The sequence below is a fragment of the Chelonoidis abingdonii genome, chromosome 2 (assembly GCF_003597395.2).
Source record: "Chelonoidis abingdonii isolate Lonesome George chromosome 2, CheloAbing_2.0, whole genome shotgun sequence".
Lineage (NCBI taxonomy): Eukaryota > Metazoa > Chordata > Testudines > Testudinidae > Chelonoidis > Chelonoidis abingdonii.
Genome location: NC_133770.1, coordinates 77,562,992 through 77,575,735, shown reverse-complemented (window position 1 = coordinate 77,575,735; position 12,744 = coordinate 77,562,992). Strand labels below are relative to the sequence as shown.

The 12,744-nt window shown below is 44.7% G+C and overlaps 1 protein-coding gene across 1 annotated transcript in view; it reads right to left on the bottom strand.

Annotated features, from left to right (window-relative positions):
- The window catches only part of ZCWPW2 (zinc finger CW-type and PWWP domain containing 2), a 134,475-nt gene that overhangs the window by 38,303 nt on the left and 83,428 nt on the right, over nt 1-12,744 (bottom strand). Inside the window, exons 5-6 of the mRNA XM_032790018.2 lie at nt 8,773-8,834; nt 7,771-7,838 (exon numbers count right to left, since the gene is read on the bottom strand). Coding sequence (XP_032645909.1) covers nt 7,771-7,838; nt 8,773-8,834 — 130 coding nt within the window. The remainder of the gene's footprint in view (nt 1-7,770; nt 7,839-8,772; nt 8,835-12,744) is intronic.

The window sequence follows — 12,744 nt, the reverse complement described above, 5'->3', positions numbered from 1 at the left end:
CGGATCACCGGCCTGCAGAGGGCGCTCCAGCTGCAAGTTTGAGCTAATTCCCAGGAGAGACCAGCAGGAGGCGCCGTGGGGGTGAGATCTGCCCGGTTACAGGGAGCATCTTATAGGAGGATGTGACCCAGTCTCCACCCGGTGAACAGTCAAATTAGTGCATCCAGGCTGGCTGGAAAACAGCTGTGGGTATAGATGCAGCACCCCTCTTATCTCAGTGTGCTGGGCCAGGGTCAGCTGATCAGAGAGGGGAATTGCCTCGAGGGGGGAACCAGCTTTGTCCCAGGGAATAGATCCACTAAAAGGTCATCTGCCTGCTCCTCCCAATGTCCACACACGACCAATACCATATTCCCCCTGTTATAGTACGGCTTCATCATATTCACATGGTACACCCGGCGGTGATGTGCCTGGTTACACAGCTCCACCACATACTTCACCTCTTTTAGTTGCTTGACAATCTTGAAGGGTCCTTCCCAGGTGACCTGGAGTTTGTTCTTTCTCATGGGGATGAGAACTATCACCTGATCCCCGATGGTGAAGGCACGGGCCTGCGCCATGCAGTCATACCAGACCTTCTGCTTCCTCTGGGCTCTGGCTAGATTCTCCCTGGCCAGGCCCCTGAGCTCGGCAAGTCTTTCTCGGAAGGTCAGGACATACTCTACCACTGACTCTCCATCAGGAGTGGCCTTCCCTTCCCATTCATCTCTCATCAGGTCCAGGGCCCCCCTTACCCGCCTTCCATACAACAGTTAGAAAGGCGAAAACCCGGTGGATTCCTGGGGTACCTCCCTGTACGCGAACAGCAGGTGAGGTAAGTACTTGTCCCAGTCCTGCGGTTGCTGGTTCATAAATGTTTTTAGCATCATCTTAAGTGTCCCGTTGAACCTTTCCACCAGCCCGTTGGACTGGGGGTGACACTTGGAGGCCCAGTTGTGCCGGACTCCACCTTTCTCCCACAAGCACCAGAGCAGGGCCAACATGAAGTTGGATCCCTGGTCCGTTAAGACTTCCTTGGGGAACTCCATCTGGCTGAAAATGGTCAGCAGTGCATCTGCCACGGTGTCTGCTTCGATAGAGGACAAGGCCACCGCCTCGGGGTAGCGAGTGGCGAAATCTACCACCACCAGAATGTATTTCTTCCCCAACTGGGTTGTCTTGCTGAGAGGTCCCACTATGTCCATGGCCACCTTCTGGAAAAGTTCTTCTATGATGGGTAAAGGCCTCAAAGCTGCTTTCCCCTTGTCCCGGGCCTTCCCCACCCTCTGGTAGGGGTCACAGGATTTGCAATACTGTTGGACATGGGTAAAGACCCCAGGCCAGTAAAAGTTCTGTAGCAGCCTCTGCCTGGTGCGTAGGATTCCCTGGTGCCCTGTGAGAGGGATGTCATGGGCCAGGTACAGGAGCTTGTGTTGAAACTTCTGGCAAACCACCAGCTGCTTCCTGATCCCCCATGACTCTACTTCCCTTAGGGGAGCCCATTCTCGGTACCTGAACCCCTTCTCCCAAAGGAACCTCTCCTTGCAACCTCTCCTCATGGACTATACCGCACTGAGGTCGGCCAGGTCCCTTAGCCTCCGCAAGGAGGGATCTTTCTGCAACTCAGCCTGGAACTCAGCAGTTGGGACAGGGATGGGGACCTGCTCTCTCTCACTGGTTGAGTCTGAGGCCGCAGCCTCTCTGAGCCATGTCCCTGGGCGTTCTCTCCCCACCAGGTTAGGGTCCTGCACCTCAGGCAAAGTACCTTTCCCATTGTTGGGGCGCAGTGCCCCTCACTGACTCTGACTATGGGTCACGACCAGGGCACCCCGGGCGTTGCTTGGCCAGACCTCCAGGTCCCCCCCCCCCATTAACACATCCATGGGCAAATATGGGTGTACCCCCACATCCTTGGGGCCCTTGTTGGCCCCCCACTTCAGGTGTACCCTTGCCACGGGCACCTTGAATGGGGTCCCACCCATGTGCATCAGGGTCAGGTAAGTGTCGGGCATCATCCGATCTGAGGCCACCACCTTGGGCCAGGCCAGCGTCACCTCTGCACCCGTGTCCCAGTACCCAGTGACCTTCCTCCCATTTACCTCCAGGGGAACAAGGCACTCTCTCCAGAGGGGCAGCCCCGCGCCCACCCTGTAAACCAAAAACCCGGAGCCTGGAGCATCCAGCCCCCCAGAGGAGCTGACCTGGGGCCCTCCTCCCTCCTTCGCAGGCGGTATGCAGCCAACCCCCCTTTCCTGGGAATGCTGCCCCTCATCCAGCTGGGTCTCTACCAAGTTAACCTGGTGTGGGGTCGGTCTGCTCAGTCTGTCCTTGAGTCTGGGGCACTGGGACCATATGTGGCCCCTCTGGCCACAGTGATAGCAGCTCATGTCCTGTTGGTCCCCTCGAACCGGTCGGTTGTCCCTGACGCTGGGCGTTCCCCTTGGGAGGGAGTTCTCCCTATTCCCCCTTTGGGAGGTCCCGGAATGAGACTCTCTCTGCATCGCGGCAGGCCTGTTCCTTTGGGACTCATCCCTGCTACCTCCCGACCGGCTCTTCACAAACTCATCAGCCACCTGCCCTGCATGCCGCGAGTTCTCTGTCTTTTGGTCCCTCAACCACAGCCTCAGGTTGAGTGGACACCACTCATACAGTTGCTCCAGTACCAGCAGTTTAACCAGGTCCCTCTTCGTCTGGGCCCCATCTGCGCACTTGCTAGAGTATCCCTCCATACAGATGGCTAGTTGCAGATATGAGACCTCAGGGGTTTTACACTGACTCTGGAACATCTCCCAGTACATCTCAGGAATCAGCCCAAACTCGCGCAGCAGGGCCTGTTTAAATAGTTCATAGTCCCCTTTCTCTGCCTCTTCCAGTTGGCAGTACAATGCCACGACTTTGGGTTCCAGTAAGGGGATGAGAACCTGGACCCTGTCTGCAGGATCTACCTGGTGCAGCTCGCAGGCCATCTCAAAGGCATTGAGGAAGTCATCCATGTCCTCCCCCTCCTCACGCTGGGCCAGGATGCACTTATCAAAGCTGTGTGGTCCTGGGCCCCCCCTTGCTCACCACAGCCAGGGGCCCACTGCTCCTCAGCCTCGCCAGTTCCAGCTCATGATGGAGCTGTCTCCCTTCTTCCTCCCGGTCATGTTCCCTCTGTCTCTCACGATCCTCCAGCTCTCTCGGTTTTAGCTCTCTCTCCCATTCCAGCCACTTCCGCTCCACAGATGCTGAGCGTCGCCGGGACGATCCCCTGCTGGCCAGCGAGCTTCGCCGGGAGGATCCCCTGCTGGCCGGGGGTGTCACGGTGCCCTTGGTATTCGCTGGGCTCCTCCCCGCCCTTCCCCTAGGCATAGGAAGGGGGGATCTCAGGGAGCCCTCAGCAGCTGGCTGACCTCTCCCAGTTGGGACAGACACTGGTGCCTGTGCTGCATCTGCCAGGCTGCTTCCGTCAGAGACAGGGATCAGTTCATTCAAGCAATCTCCCTCCTCCAGTTGGGCAATCAGCTGGTCTTTGGTGAGCCTCCCTCTGCGCAGCCCCCTCTGCTTGCACAGCTCCACCAGGTCACACTTGAGGTGCTTGGCATACATCTTCCTGCTGGTCACTCACAGGCCTGTGTGCTCACTGCTCCCCACGGTTTCCAGGGGGACCCCTAGTGTGCCAGTCCTTGAGGTCACCACCTCTCTGCCAGGGTCGAGCTGCAGACTCCTCCGCCCCTGGGACCACTCACTGCAATCCCCTGGGGGACACTGTTACTGCAAAAGTCCTTCTCACTGGTCACACACTCTCAGGGGTTAATCACCCCTAAAATCGTCCCTTTGTTTTACTGCTCCCCAGTCATTTACTGCAGAAAACACCGTCCATGGGGTGCAGTAGGTCCCGCTGCTGCCACCAGTTGTCACGGAGTGTGGGGGAGTCAGGCCCTGTACCCCTCTTCCTGAGACTCACAGTGACTCTCAGCCAGCCAGTAAAACAGAAGGTTTATTGAACAACAGGAACACAGGCTACAGCAGAGCTTGTAGGCACAACCAGGACCCCTCAATCAAGTCCTTCTGGGGGTTCAGGAAGCTTAGTCCTCAGCTTGGGATTCCCTGAATTCCACCACCCAGCCCAAAACCGAAACTGAACTAACTCCCTCCAGCTGGCCCCTTCCTTTGTCCAGCTTCCCAGGCAAAGGTGCTGACCCCCCTCCCCCCGCCTGGCTCAGATTACAGGCTCAGGTCCTGTCCCTCACCTAAAGTTATCCCCGGCTCTCCCTTCCCCCACACAGACAGTTCCTATTGCATCACAGTAGGTAGGTTGGGGAAAGGAAGTAAACTGAATAACTTTTCCATACTTCACCATGCGGAGCACCCACTTGTCTGATATAATCTCTGTCCATGCACTGTAAAAGAGAGATAGGTGATTTCCAAAGATAGGATTAGAATCTAGGAAATGTATCCTGGTGTGAGTGCTGTCCTTGATGAAAACATCAGAACAACTGCTTCACTGAAGTTGAGACCTGGTGAGAAGGGCTGGCAGTCAACAAAGCTGAAGGCTGTCATCTTGGAGACTTCAATCTTCTTTTAGAGATATCCTGGGGTCTTTGTTGGAAAAACAAAGATCTATAATCTGATTGAGGTTTAAACTGTTTCCTCATCATCACTGAAGATGAAACTCCCAGAAGAGCAGAGAGTTGCATAAAAGTCTTCCAAAGTGTGCAGTGTTTTTTGGTTAAAATAATTACAATAACTTAAACGCTTCAAATAGAAGATCTTCCATTGTATTTTGCAGCTCTTTTGGGCTGCCCAAGGCCTTCAAGCCTGAAAAGCATTTCATTGAAATGGCTGTAGCCATGGAATGAAAAGCAGAGTCCAATGCACCAAATGACTACTTGAAGAGAGGTGGGGGCTGAGTGTTGCTCCACAGACACTATGACCATGAACTGGTTTGTATTTGTCAAGCAATTTGTCTGCAAATTTTGCATTTGATCATCAATTCATAAACATATATTTGAATAGCAAAGCCTAGTAATTTGATATGTTCATTTCCAAGCTTGTGGTGGTATAGACTTTCCCTCCATACAGGTCCAGTCTCTTGTGTTCTTTGTCCTTTGGGATAGCCTCAGGGTAAGACTGCCTTGAGCATTCATTAGCCACTGTTATTACCAAAGAGTCCGAAACAGGATGCATGAAGAAATAGTCAAATTCCTGTTGAGGAACATGGTAACCCCTTCCACATGCTGGACAGTGAACCACAGAAGCTGGGATCTGCCAAAGAGTTTTGTCTGGTTCTTAAAAAGCCTTATTAATGGAAAGGGCAACTCTTTTACAGGGGTTGGAGCTGGAAGAATGTCGAAGAGTTTGGTTGAATTGTCCTGCATGACTTCTGCCTGCACATGTAGAAATGTGGTCACCCTCCTCATGAGAACATGAAAGACCTTAAAGTCTTCAGGAGGCATTGAGAAAGATTCGGGGTTATATCCTCATCAGGGGAAGAAACATGAGGAGGTAGATCTGCGGGTTCTCCCTGTGTTCCTCTTCCTTAGTTAATCCCAGTGTTGGGATGACTGATGGACTGGGTCTTTTCTAACAGGAATAGATGCTTGAGATGCAGACTTTCTTCTGGACCACATTGCAGAAGGGTATCTAGAAGCTCTGGGAGAAGTCCAGCATGTCCAGTATGGCACGGGTGGGAAATCCAATCTCTGTACTGCCCACAGTGGTGGACACTAAACTGGAATAGCCCTATAAGTGTAGTATTCCTGTTCCATCCCATGGGTCTGAGAAGTATCCCTAGAATGTGATCTGTAAGATGACTTAAAAGACCTTGCGGGAGAAATGGATTAGTTATGCTTCAAATCTGAGGAGAAGATGATATAGCTCTCTTCAAGAAATGGAGAAGATGCTTCAGTGGGTGTCAGCAGATGCTTCAGCCCTGGTGAGGCATGCTGCTGCACAGGCAGTACTACCAGTGTTAAAGCTGATTTTATTTGTCCAGGTGGAACATATAGCAAAGGACGAAATGCTGACTGGTATATGGATTGCACGAACAGGGCCAGCATTACAGATGGTGCCAACAGTGCTGACTGAGCAGACAAGGTAGACAGCATGGACAGTGCTGATGTGGATGAAACTGCTGCCATTGATACCAGACAGTGAATTAGGCACAAAAAGGCACAATAAGTTTTTTGTCACAAAGAATGCTTGTGACATCAACAAGCAGCAACAAGTCCTGTGGCACCTTATAGACTAACAGACGTATTGGAGCATGAGCTTTCATGGGTGAATACCCACTTTGTCAGATGCATGTAGTGGAAATTTCCAGAGGCAGGTATATATATGCAAGCAAGAATCAGGCTGGAGATAATGAGGTTAGTTCAATCAGGGAGGATGAGGCCCTCTTCTAGCAGTTGAGGTGTGAACACTAAGGGAGGAGAAACTGCTTTTGTAGTTGGCTAGCCATTCACAGTCTTTGTTCAATTCTGAGCTGGTTGTGTCAACTTTGCAGATGAACTGAAGCTCAGCAGTTTCTCTTTGAAGTCTGGTCCTGAAGTTTTTTTGCTGCAGGTTGGCTACCTTTAAATCTGCTATTGTGTGTCCAGGGAGATTGAAGTGTTCATTAAAGGTTTTTGTATATTGCCATTCCTAATATCTGATTTGCGTCCATTTATCCTTTTACGTAGGGACATCAACATTACTGTAATTGGAGGTAAGTGCTCCACAGACAGCACCAGATAGTGCTTGAGTAGAAGATGATGAAGATACCTGTCTTGATGGCCCCACCAGAGTTGACAGTGCTACGTCGAACAGTACCAGTGAACACAGGTGTTTATGACCAGACTTCAATTCAATAACGAAGGACTTTTAGATGATCTGTTCCATTTGTGGGACAATATATAAGACCAGGATGGTCTATCAGCCTCAGATGGAGAAGGAAACTTCCTCTGTTTTGAGGAAGCTGCAAGAGAAGAAGATCCATTTTATCCAGATTTTGTTTTTGGGGCCTGAGCAACCAGAGGTGCACTCCACATAGAAGAACTCTTTCTTCCTTCATAGTCAGCATCAGGATCTGAAGCGGGGTGTATCGATTTCTCAAGCAAATGAATATTGATATGGAATTCCCTCAAATGCTTTATCCTTGCTGGGAAAGAGGTATGTATGGACATTTGTCCCTAACATGTCCCTCTTCCAAGACAGCTTGAGTACCTATGACTCACAGATGTTACTGCCCTGCAAGTGGCACACTGTTTAAATTCTGGGGTTCTCTGCATGGCAAGAGACACTCAGAACACAAAGAGTGAACTATCTAACTAACCTACAACACTAAAACTATGAACAAAATATGTAAAATATATTTTTAAAATCTGGCAAGTAAAGAAAATCAAAGCTTAACAGGGAGCCCCATCTCTTGACATGGATGGTAAGAAGGAACTGAGAGGGAGGCAGCAGCCACACCCCTTTCATATCCTCAGTTTGGAGCACAAAGATGGCAGAGATGCATGTGCCACCCACTACTCCTGCTGGCAAAAGTCTCTGACTAGAGTGCACTGGGCACACACATCTACAGTGGAATGTATATGTGCACAATGACTCTAAGGAGAATTTAACATTGCAGCAACAGGTGTCTTGTAATTTGTTTTCTGTTCTGTATGTATACATGTGGCTTGTATGTTAAAATATTCTTGTTCATCAAAGTCCATCTTTTCAACTCAAAAGGGAATCAAAATTTTAAATATATTAAGATGCTAAATGTATGTAAATATTATTCAAAGTAACTGGACACTTGTAATTAAACAGATAGTTTATACATACGCAGATTTTCTTTTGACAGGAAGTCATCTGAAACTGTTGTTTCAAGAGAGCATCTTAACATACTTTTCCTAGAAAAAGATTTTCACACATTTAATACAAGTCACTAATGATACATAGTTAAAGGACATTTTAAAATATAATATTTATTCATACAACATTTTTCTAGGTTCTTTCTTACAATAGATGCTATATACTGATTTGTGAAAAAACATGTCTCTCTCATTCATTTTCTGGTAGTAATACTTATTATAGGTACAATCCTCTGTTTATCCCGTATTATTAACAGAGTTTTGGTCCCAAGGTTTGGATAAGCAGTAAGAAGAAATGTATTATGAGAAGCAATTTCTATTTATACACAGAAAAACTCAAATGTAGGCACAAAATGAGCCAAATTTCCAAACTCTAACCCACAAAAATTGTCCAGGCTAAATTTAGCTAATATAGATACCTTATTGTACCCACAAATCAGGTACTTCAATATCTAAGTGACCTAATCGTTCCTCCACACAAATAAACTGCTTTTATTATTTGCATCTGCATAATTGCAGGAACAAAAATGAAAGCCTGCTGAAAATCTAGCCAATTATCACTTTTATTTAGCAAGGTAAGTAGCAGTGAATTTGTGAAAGACAATTGAAATCATGCTTAACAATATTTCTAAGCTCTGAAAAAATAGTGTTTATATTTGTTTCATGATGGTCCTCCTGAATTCTCCACTAATGCATCACCCTTGATTTACACATCTCCTTTTCAGGATTTGCAGTTGCAACCCTTCTGGCCACAGAGGGCCAAATGTCTTCCCTTCAGCAGTGCTCTTGCATTGACTTGGATATTGTTAGTGAGGGCAAGTAGGTGCTCTTCCTACTCCAGCACCCACGTTCTCAGAAATGACAGAAGCAATCTCACATAATAGCATGATATACTAATCACAGTGCTACCAAATCATTGGAAGTTATTTAATTACACAGTAAAAACATTAAAAAAGAACTACCCAAATCTTACTTTCTTTTTTGTCCTATGACACTTCTATTTTTCTTGACAACTTGCTTTTTCTGAGCTTCTATCTGAGACACAAAAATAATAAAACTTGGTTTGTGAGTGGTAATATGCTGCAACATTTTAAAGTACTTTTCTGCTATATATTAGTACATTCTGTAACTACATGAACTTTTACAGGAGAATAATTTAAACTTGTAATTACAAATATGAAAAATAATTGATCAAAATGTTTATTAAAAATCTAATAAAACAATTATACCAATTCAAGCAATGTTTTGTAGATCCCTTGAGTGGATTCAGGCTTTCATTATGATACTAAATATTAGTAGGCTTCTTCTCTGACTTTTGTAGTTTGATTTATAAGACAGGTATGTCACATGTTCTAAGCATGTATATACACAATTTATATTAAAAATACCTTGTACTGTGTAGGGTGTATGTTTTGTTTGTATGAATATGAAAAAAGAAATGATAGCTTAATACACACTACAGTACTCTTGAAGATATGATTAGATTGCCATCTCAAAAAGACAATATAGGTTCTTCATCACGACTAGTTTTTTTTTTTTTAAAATACAGGTTAATGATGATAAAAGGAAAGCAAACACTGTGCTCTTTTGGACAGGGCACTGGAGTGCAAGTTAGCAAATATGGGTTCTATTGCTGGCTCTGCTACTAACCTGCTGTGTTACACTGGGCAAGTAATTTCATTCTCTGTGCCTTTGTTTCCCTTCTGACTTTTCAAAAGCTTTGTCTATTTATATGATAACTAGAGACTGCCTCTCACTATGTGTCTGTACAGTGGCTAGCCCAATGGGTCCTCAGAGATTAACTGGGGCTTTTGAGCCCTGTTGTAATACAAATAAGAACATATTTTTAATTATTAGGATTTTCTAAATGAGTATATCTATTAAGATGATGATGCAAACTTACTTTTACACTTTCCATAACTGGTAGATAATATAATATTCCAAAACATCAGTACTTCTTAGGGATAATCAGTTTAGGATCACATATTAAGTAACACAAATCAAAAGATAACTTTTTATGTAAGTGCTGAACTACTACACTAAATCTAAATACCTTTGGCTTTTATCTATATTTGTACAAATATTATATATATTCATTCTAACTCTGAAATTATCTCAAACACACCAGTGGTTTACACAAATTTGTTAGCTCGATTCACTTTGGCCCCTGAATTTTGCCTTCATATAAGAAATGATTTATTAATCTTTTTTTCCCAAGGAATTTCAGACATTATCACTATTCAAATGAGAAATTTGACAAGATTGCCAAAAATGAAAATTTCATCCTTTGTATATTTGTCAGAAGTGATCAAAGAGGAAACTTAATACTCCATCAGACTTTCTTCCTGTTGGGAAGTATGAGGGAGAATTAAGTGAAATGCTGAAAGTACAGTTACTCTGAAAGATGACTGTGTAAAAATACTTTCTTACTCAACAGATCTGCTTATTGTGAGTTGTCAGTCATATCTGCTTATTTTAGTGACTAATAAAGATTTATTGCTTTTCATTCCTGTGACAATTTGAAGAATCTGTCTACATACAGCTTATGAATTTTGGTTGATTTTATGAAATTGCTGTATTACTAAATGCCTCAGTGTATGTGCTATCTGTTACCAAGGGCTTGTGCCACATTTCTCCGAGACTAGGGACAATGGAGAGTCAGTAACCTGAATGGATCCCATTCCAACGGAAGCACTATAGAACAATGGGATGGCTGAAGCCTTGGAGATTGAATTTGACCTAGCTTGTCTGCAGGGAAGAAGGGGTCGAGCAGTGGAACTTCCCCAAAAGAAGAATAAAGAGGCTTATACGCTGTTATAGCCCTTTTAAAACACAGAGGGATTCAGGGACAGAGAGGAACAAAAGGGACAGCTTTATGAGGGAGACAGGTTCTGTTGACTGTTGGACCAGCCAAAGTTGAAGGCAGCTGACTGCAGATATACTTCCTGATTCAGAAGAGAAGCCATGAGCTGGTGAAGAGTGGCTAACCAAATTCCCAAAGAATGCTCAAGAGTGGTAAGATAACAGACAGGGAACAGCACATAGGCATTTATTGCTTTACCGCGTCTATTTTTCTCTTGTGTTGTCTAAAGTAAGGTGTTTGTTTTCAGAAATCCTTTGCAAAGCCTATGCCTGTTTGTTTCAACTATCACATGTCCCTAAAGAGGTAAAATAAAAACAAAGAATCCGCAACAGAGGAGCTCTGGGAAAGGATGTGCTTAAGCTACTGGAGTGTCTTGCGAGGTTAAGCACTCATCTGGTGAGCCCAGAACAGGTATCAGACAGGCTGTGCCAGGAAGAGTGCCAGAGAGGCCAGAACCATTGCCAGAACGCAGACCAAGGGAAGCTTAAAAGATGAGATCCAAACACAGCAACCTGCCAAACTTTTTATTTATTGATGATCATAGAAATGACCCAGCCTGACTTTCTATGCCCATGTTAAAAGCAAAAGAGTGTCCTGTGGCACCTTATAGACTAAACAGACGTATTGGAGCGTAAGCTTTTGTCGCTTTTTACAGATCCAGACTAACACGGCTACCCCTCTGGTACTATGCTCATGTTGTGTTTGAAGGACTGGCTGTTAGAAAAGTGTTTTTGTAAACCTGTGAATTGACTGCATTTGTTACAGAAAACTTTTAGATACAAACAAGGAATCTCTCAATTTACTGAATCATTTTTCAGATTAGAACTGAACTTTAAACTGAGTTCTTGGTAAGTACTTTGCTGCCCAAACAACAGAATTTTTAAACTTTATTTTTTTCAAAGCAGGTGTCAAGAACTTGCTCATTTTTTAATTGTAGAGTAGTAGCAGCTACAGTAAATTAAGGTATTTTTTAGTTTTAATTAAATTTAATATTATTAATAAGGAACAGAAATAGAACAGAATGCATCTATAGTTACATGCTGCACATTGCAGGAGACTAAATAAAAAAAATCTCTTGAACATATATTTTAGATACAATTAATATGAAAAATACTACTTTTGGATAAGTATAATGGATTTCTCTAAAGAGGTTCCTTCCTAGTTGCTGCAGTGAGCTACTGCTGTATCCTTTTGTCTATACTGTATAAGTGTTCAACTTTTTTAATGAGTTTGATAGTAGCATTTTAGTCCTTAGTGGATAGTTTTCAAAAACACCAATGTGGCATGATTCAGCACAATAGGAAGATTCTGCTGTGACTGAAACAGCAACAGTGCTGCAGGTTGGGAGTAAAGGACAGATAATGTACAGGATGTAATGTATCTTCCACAGTGCCTATTTGTACTATTACTTTAATGAGCATCAAATTCACATACAATTTAAGCAAACTTTAAAGAAAAAACTGCATTCATTGCATCACAGATCACTGAGCTTCCCAAAACCCAGCTCTTGATTTTGTGTGTGTTGCTGTAAGTTCTGCTCTTACAGAATGATATTATGCGATATATTATGATGTTTGGTCATAGCTGATTTCTAAAATCAATTTACACTAATAAACCTTTATGGCCAAAGAAGCCAGTCATGAAGATCTGGCCTCTGATTCTTTCCCATGAATGATACGAACTTGCTTTAATTTCTCCCATCTTAAAAAAATCTACCTTTGACCCCACTTGTCTCTCCAGCGACCATCGCAGCTCCCTTTCATCTATAAACTCTTTGAACATGCTGTTAATAATTGCAGTCTAGAGTTCTTCTTCAATTCCATCCTGGATCTTCAATCTGATTTCAACTCTTTTCATTCCATTAAAACTGCCCTAAAAGTCGACAATGACCTCTTCCTCACCAAAGCTCAGAACCGGGCTCCATCTCATCCTCATTGACCTGTGAGCTGCCTTCAACACCATTAATCATGCTTTTCTTGAAATCTTGTCCTCCCTTAGCTTCCATAACAATGTCCTCTCCTGGTTCTCCTCCTACCATTCTAATTCCTCCTTCAGCTTACCCTTCATTTTCCCCCCTACCCT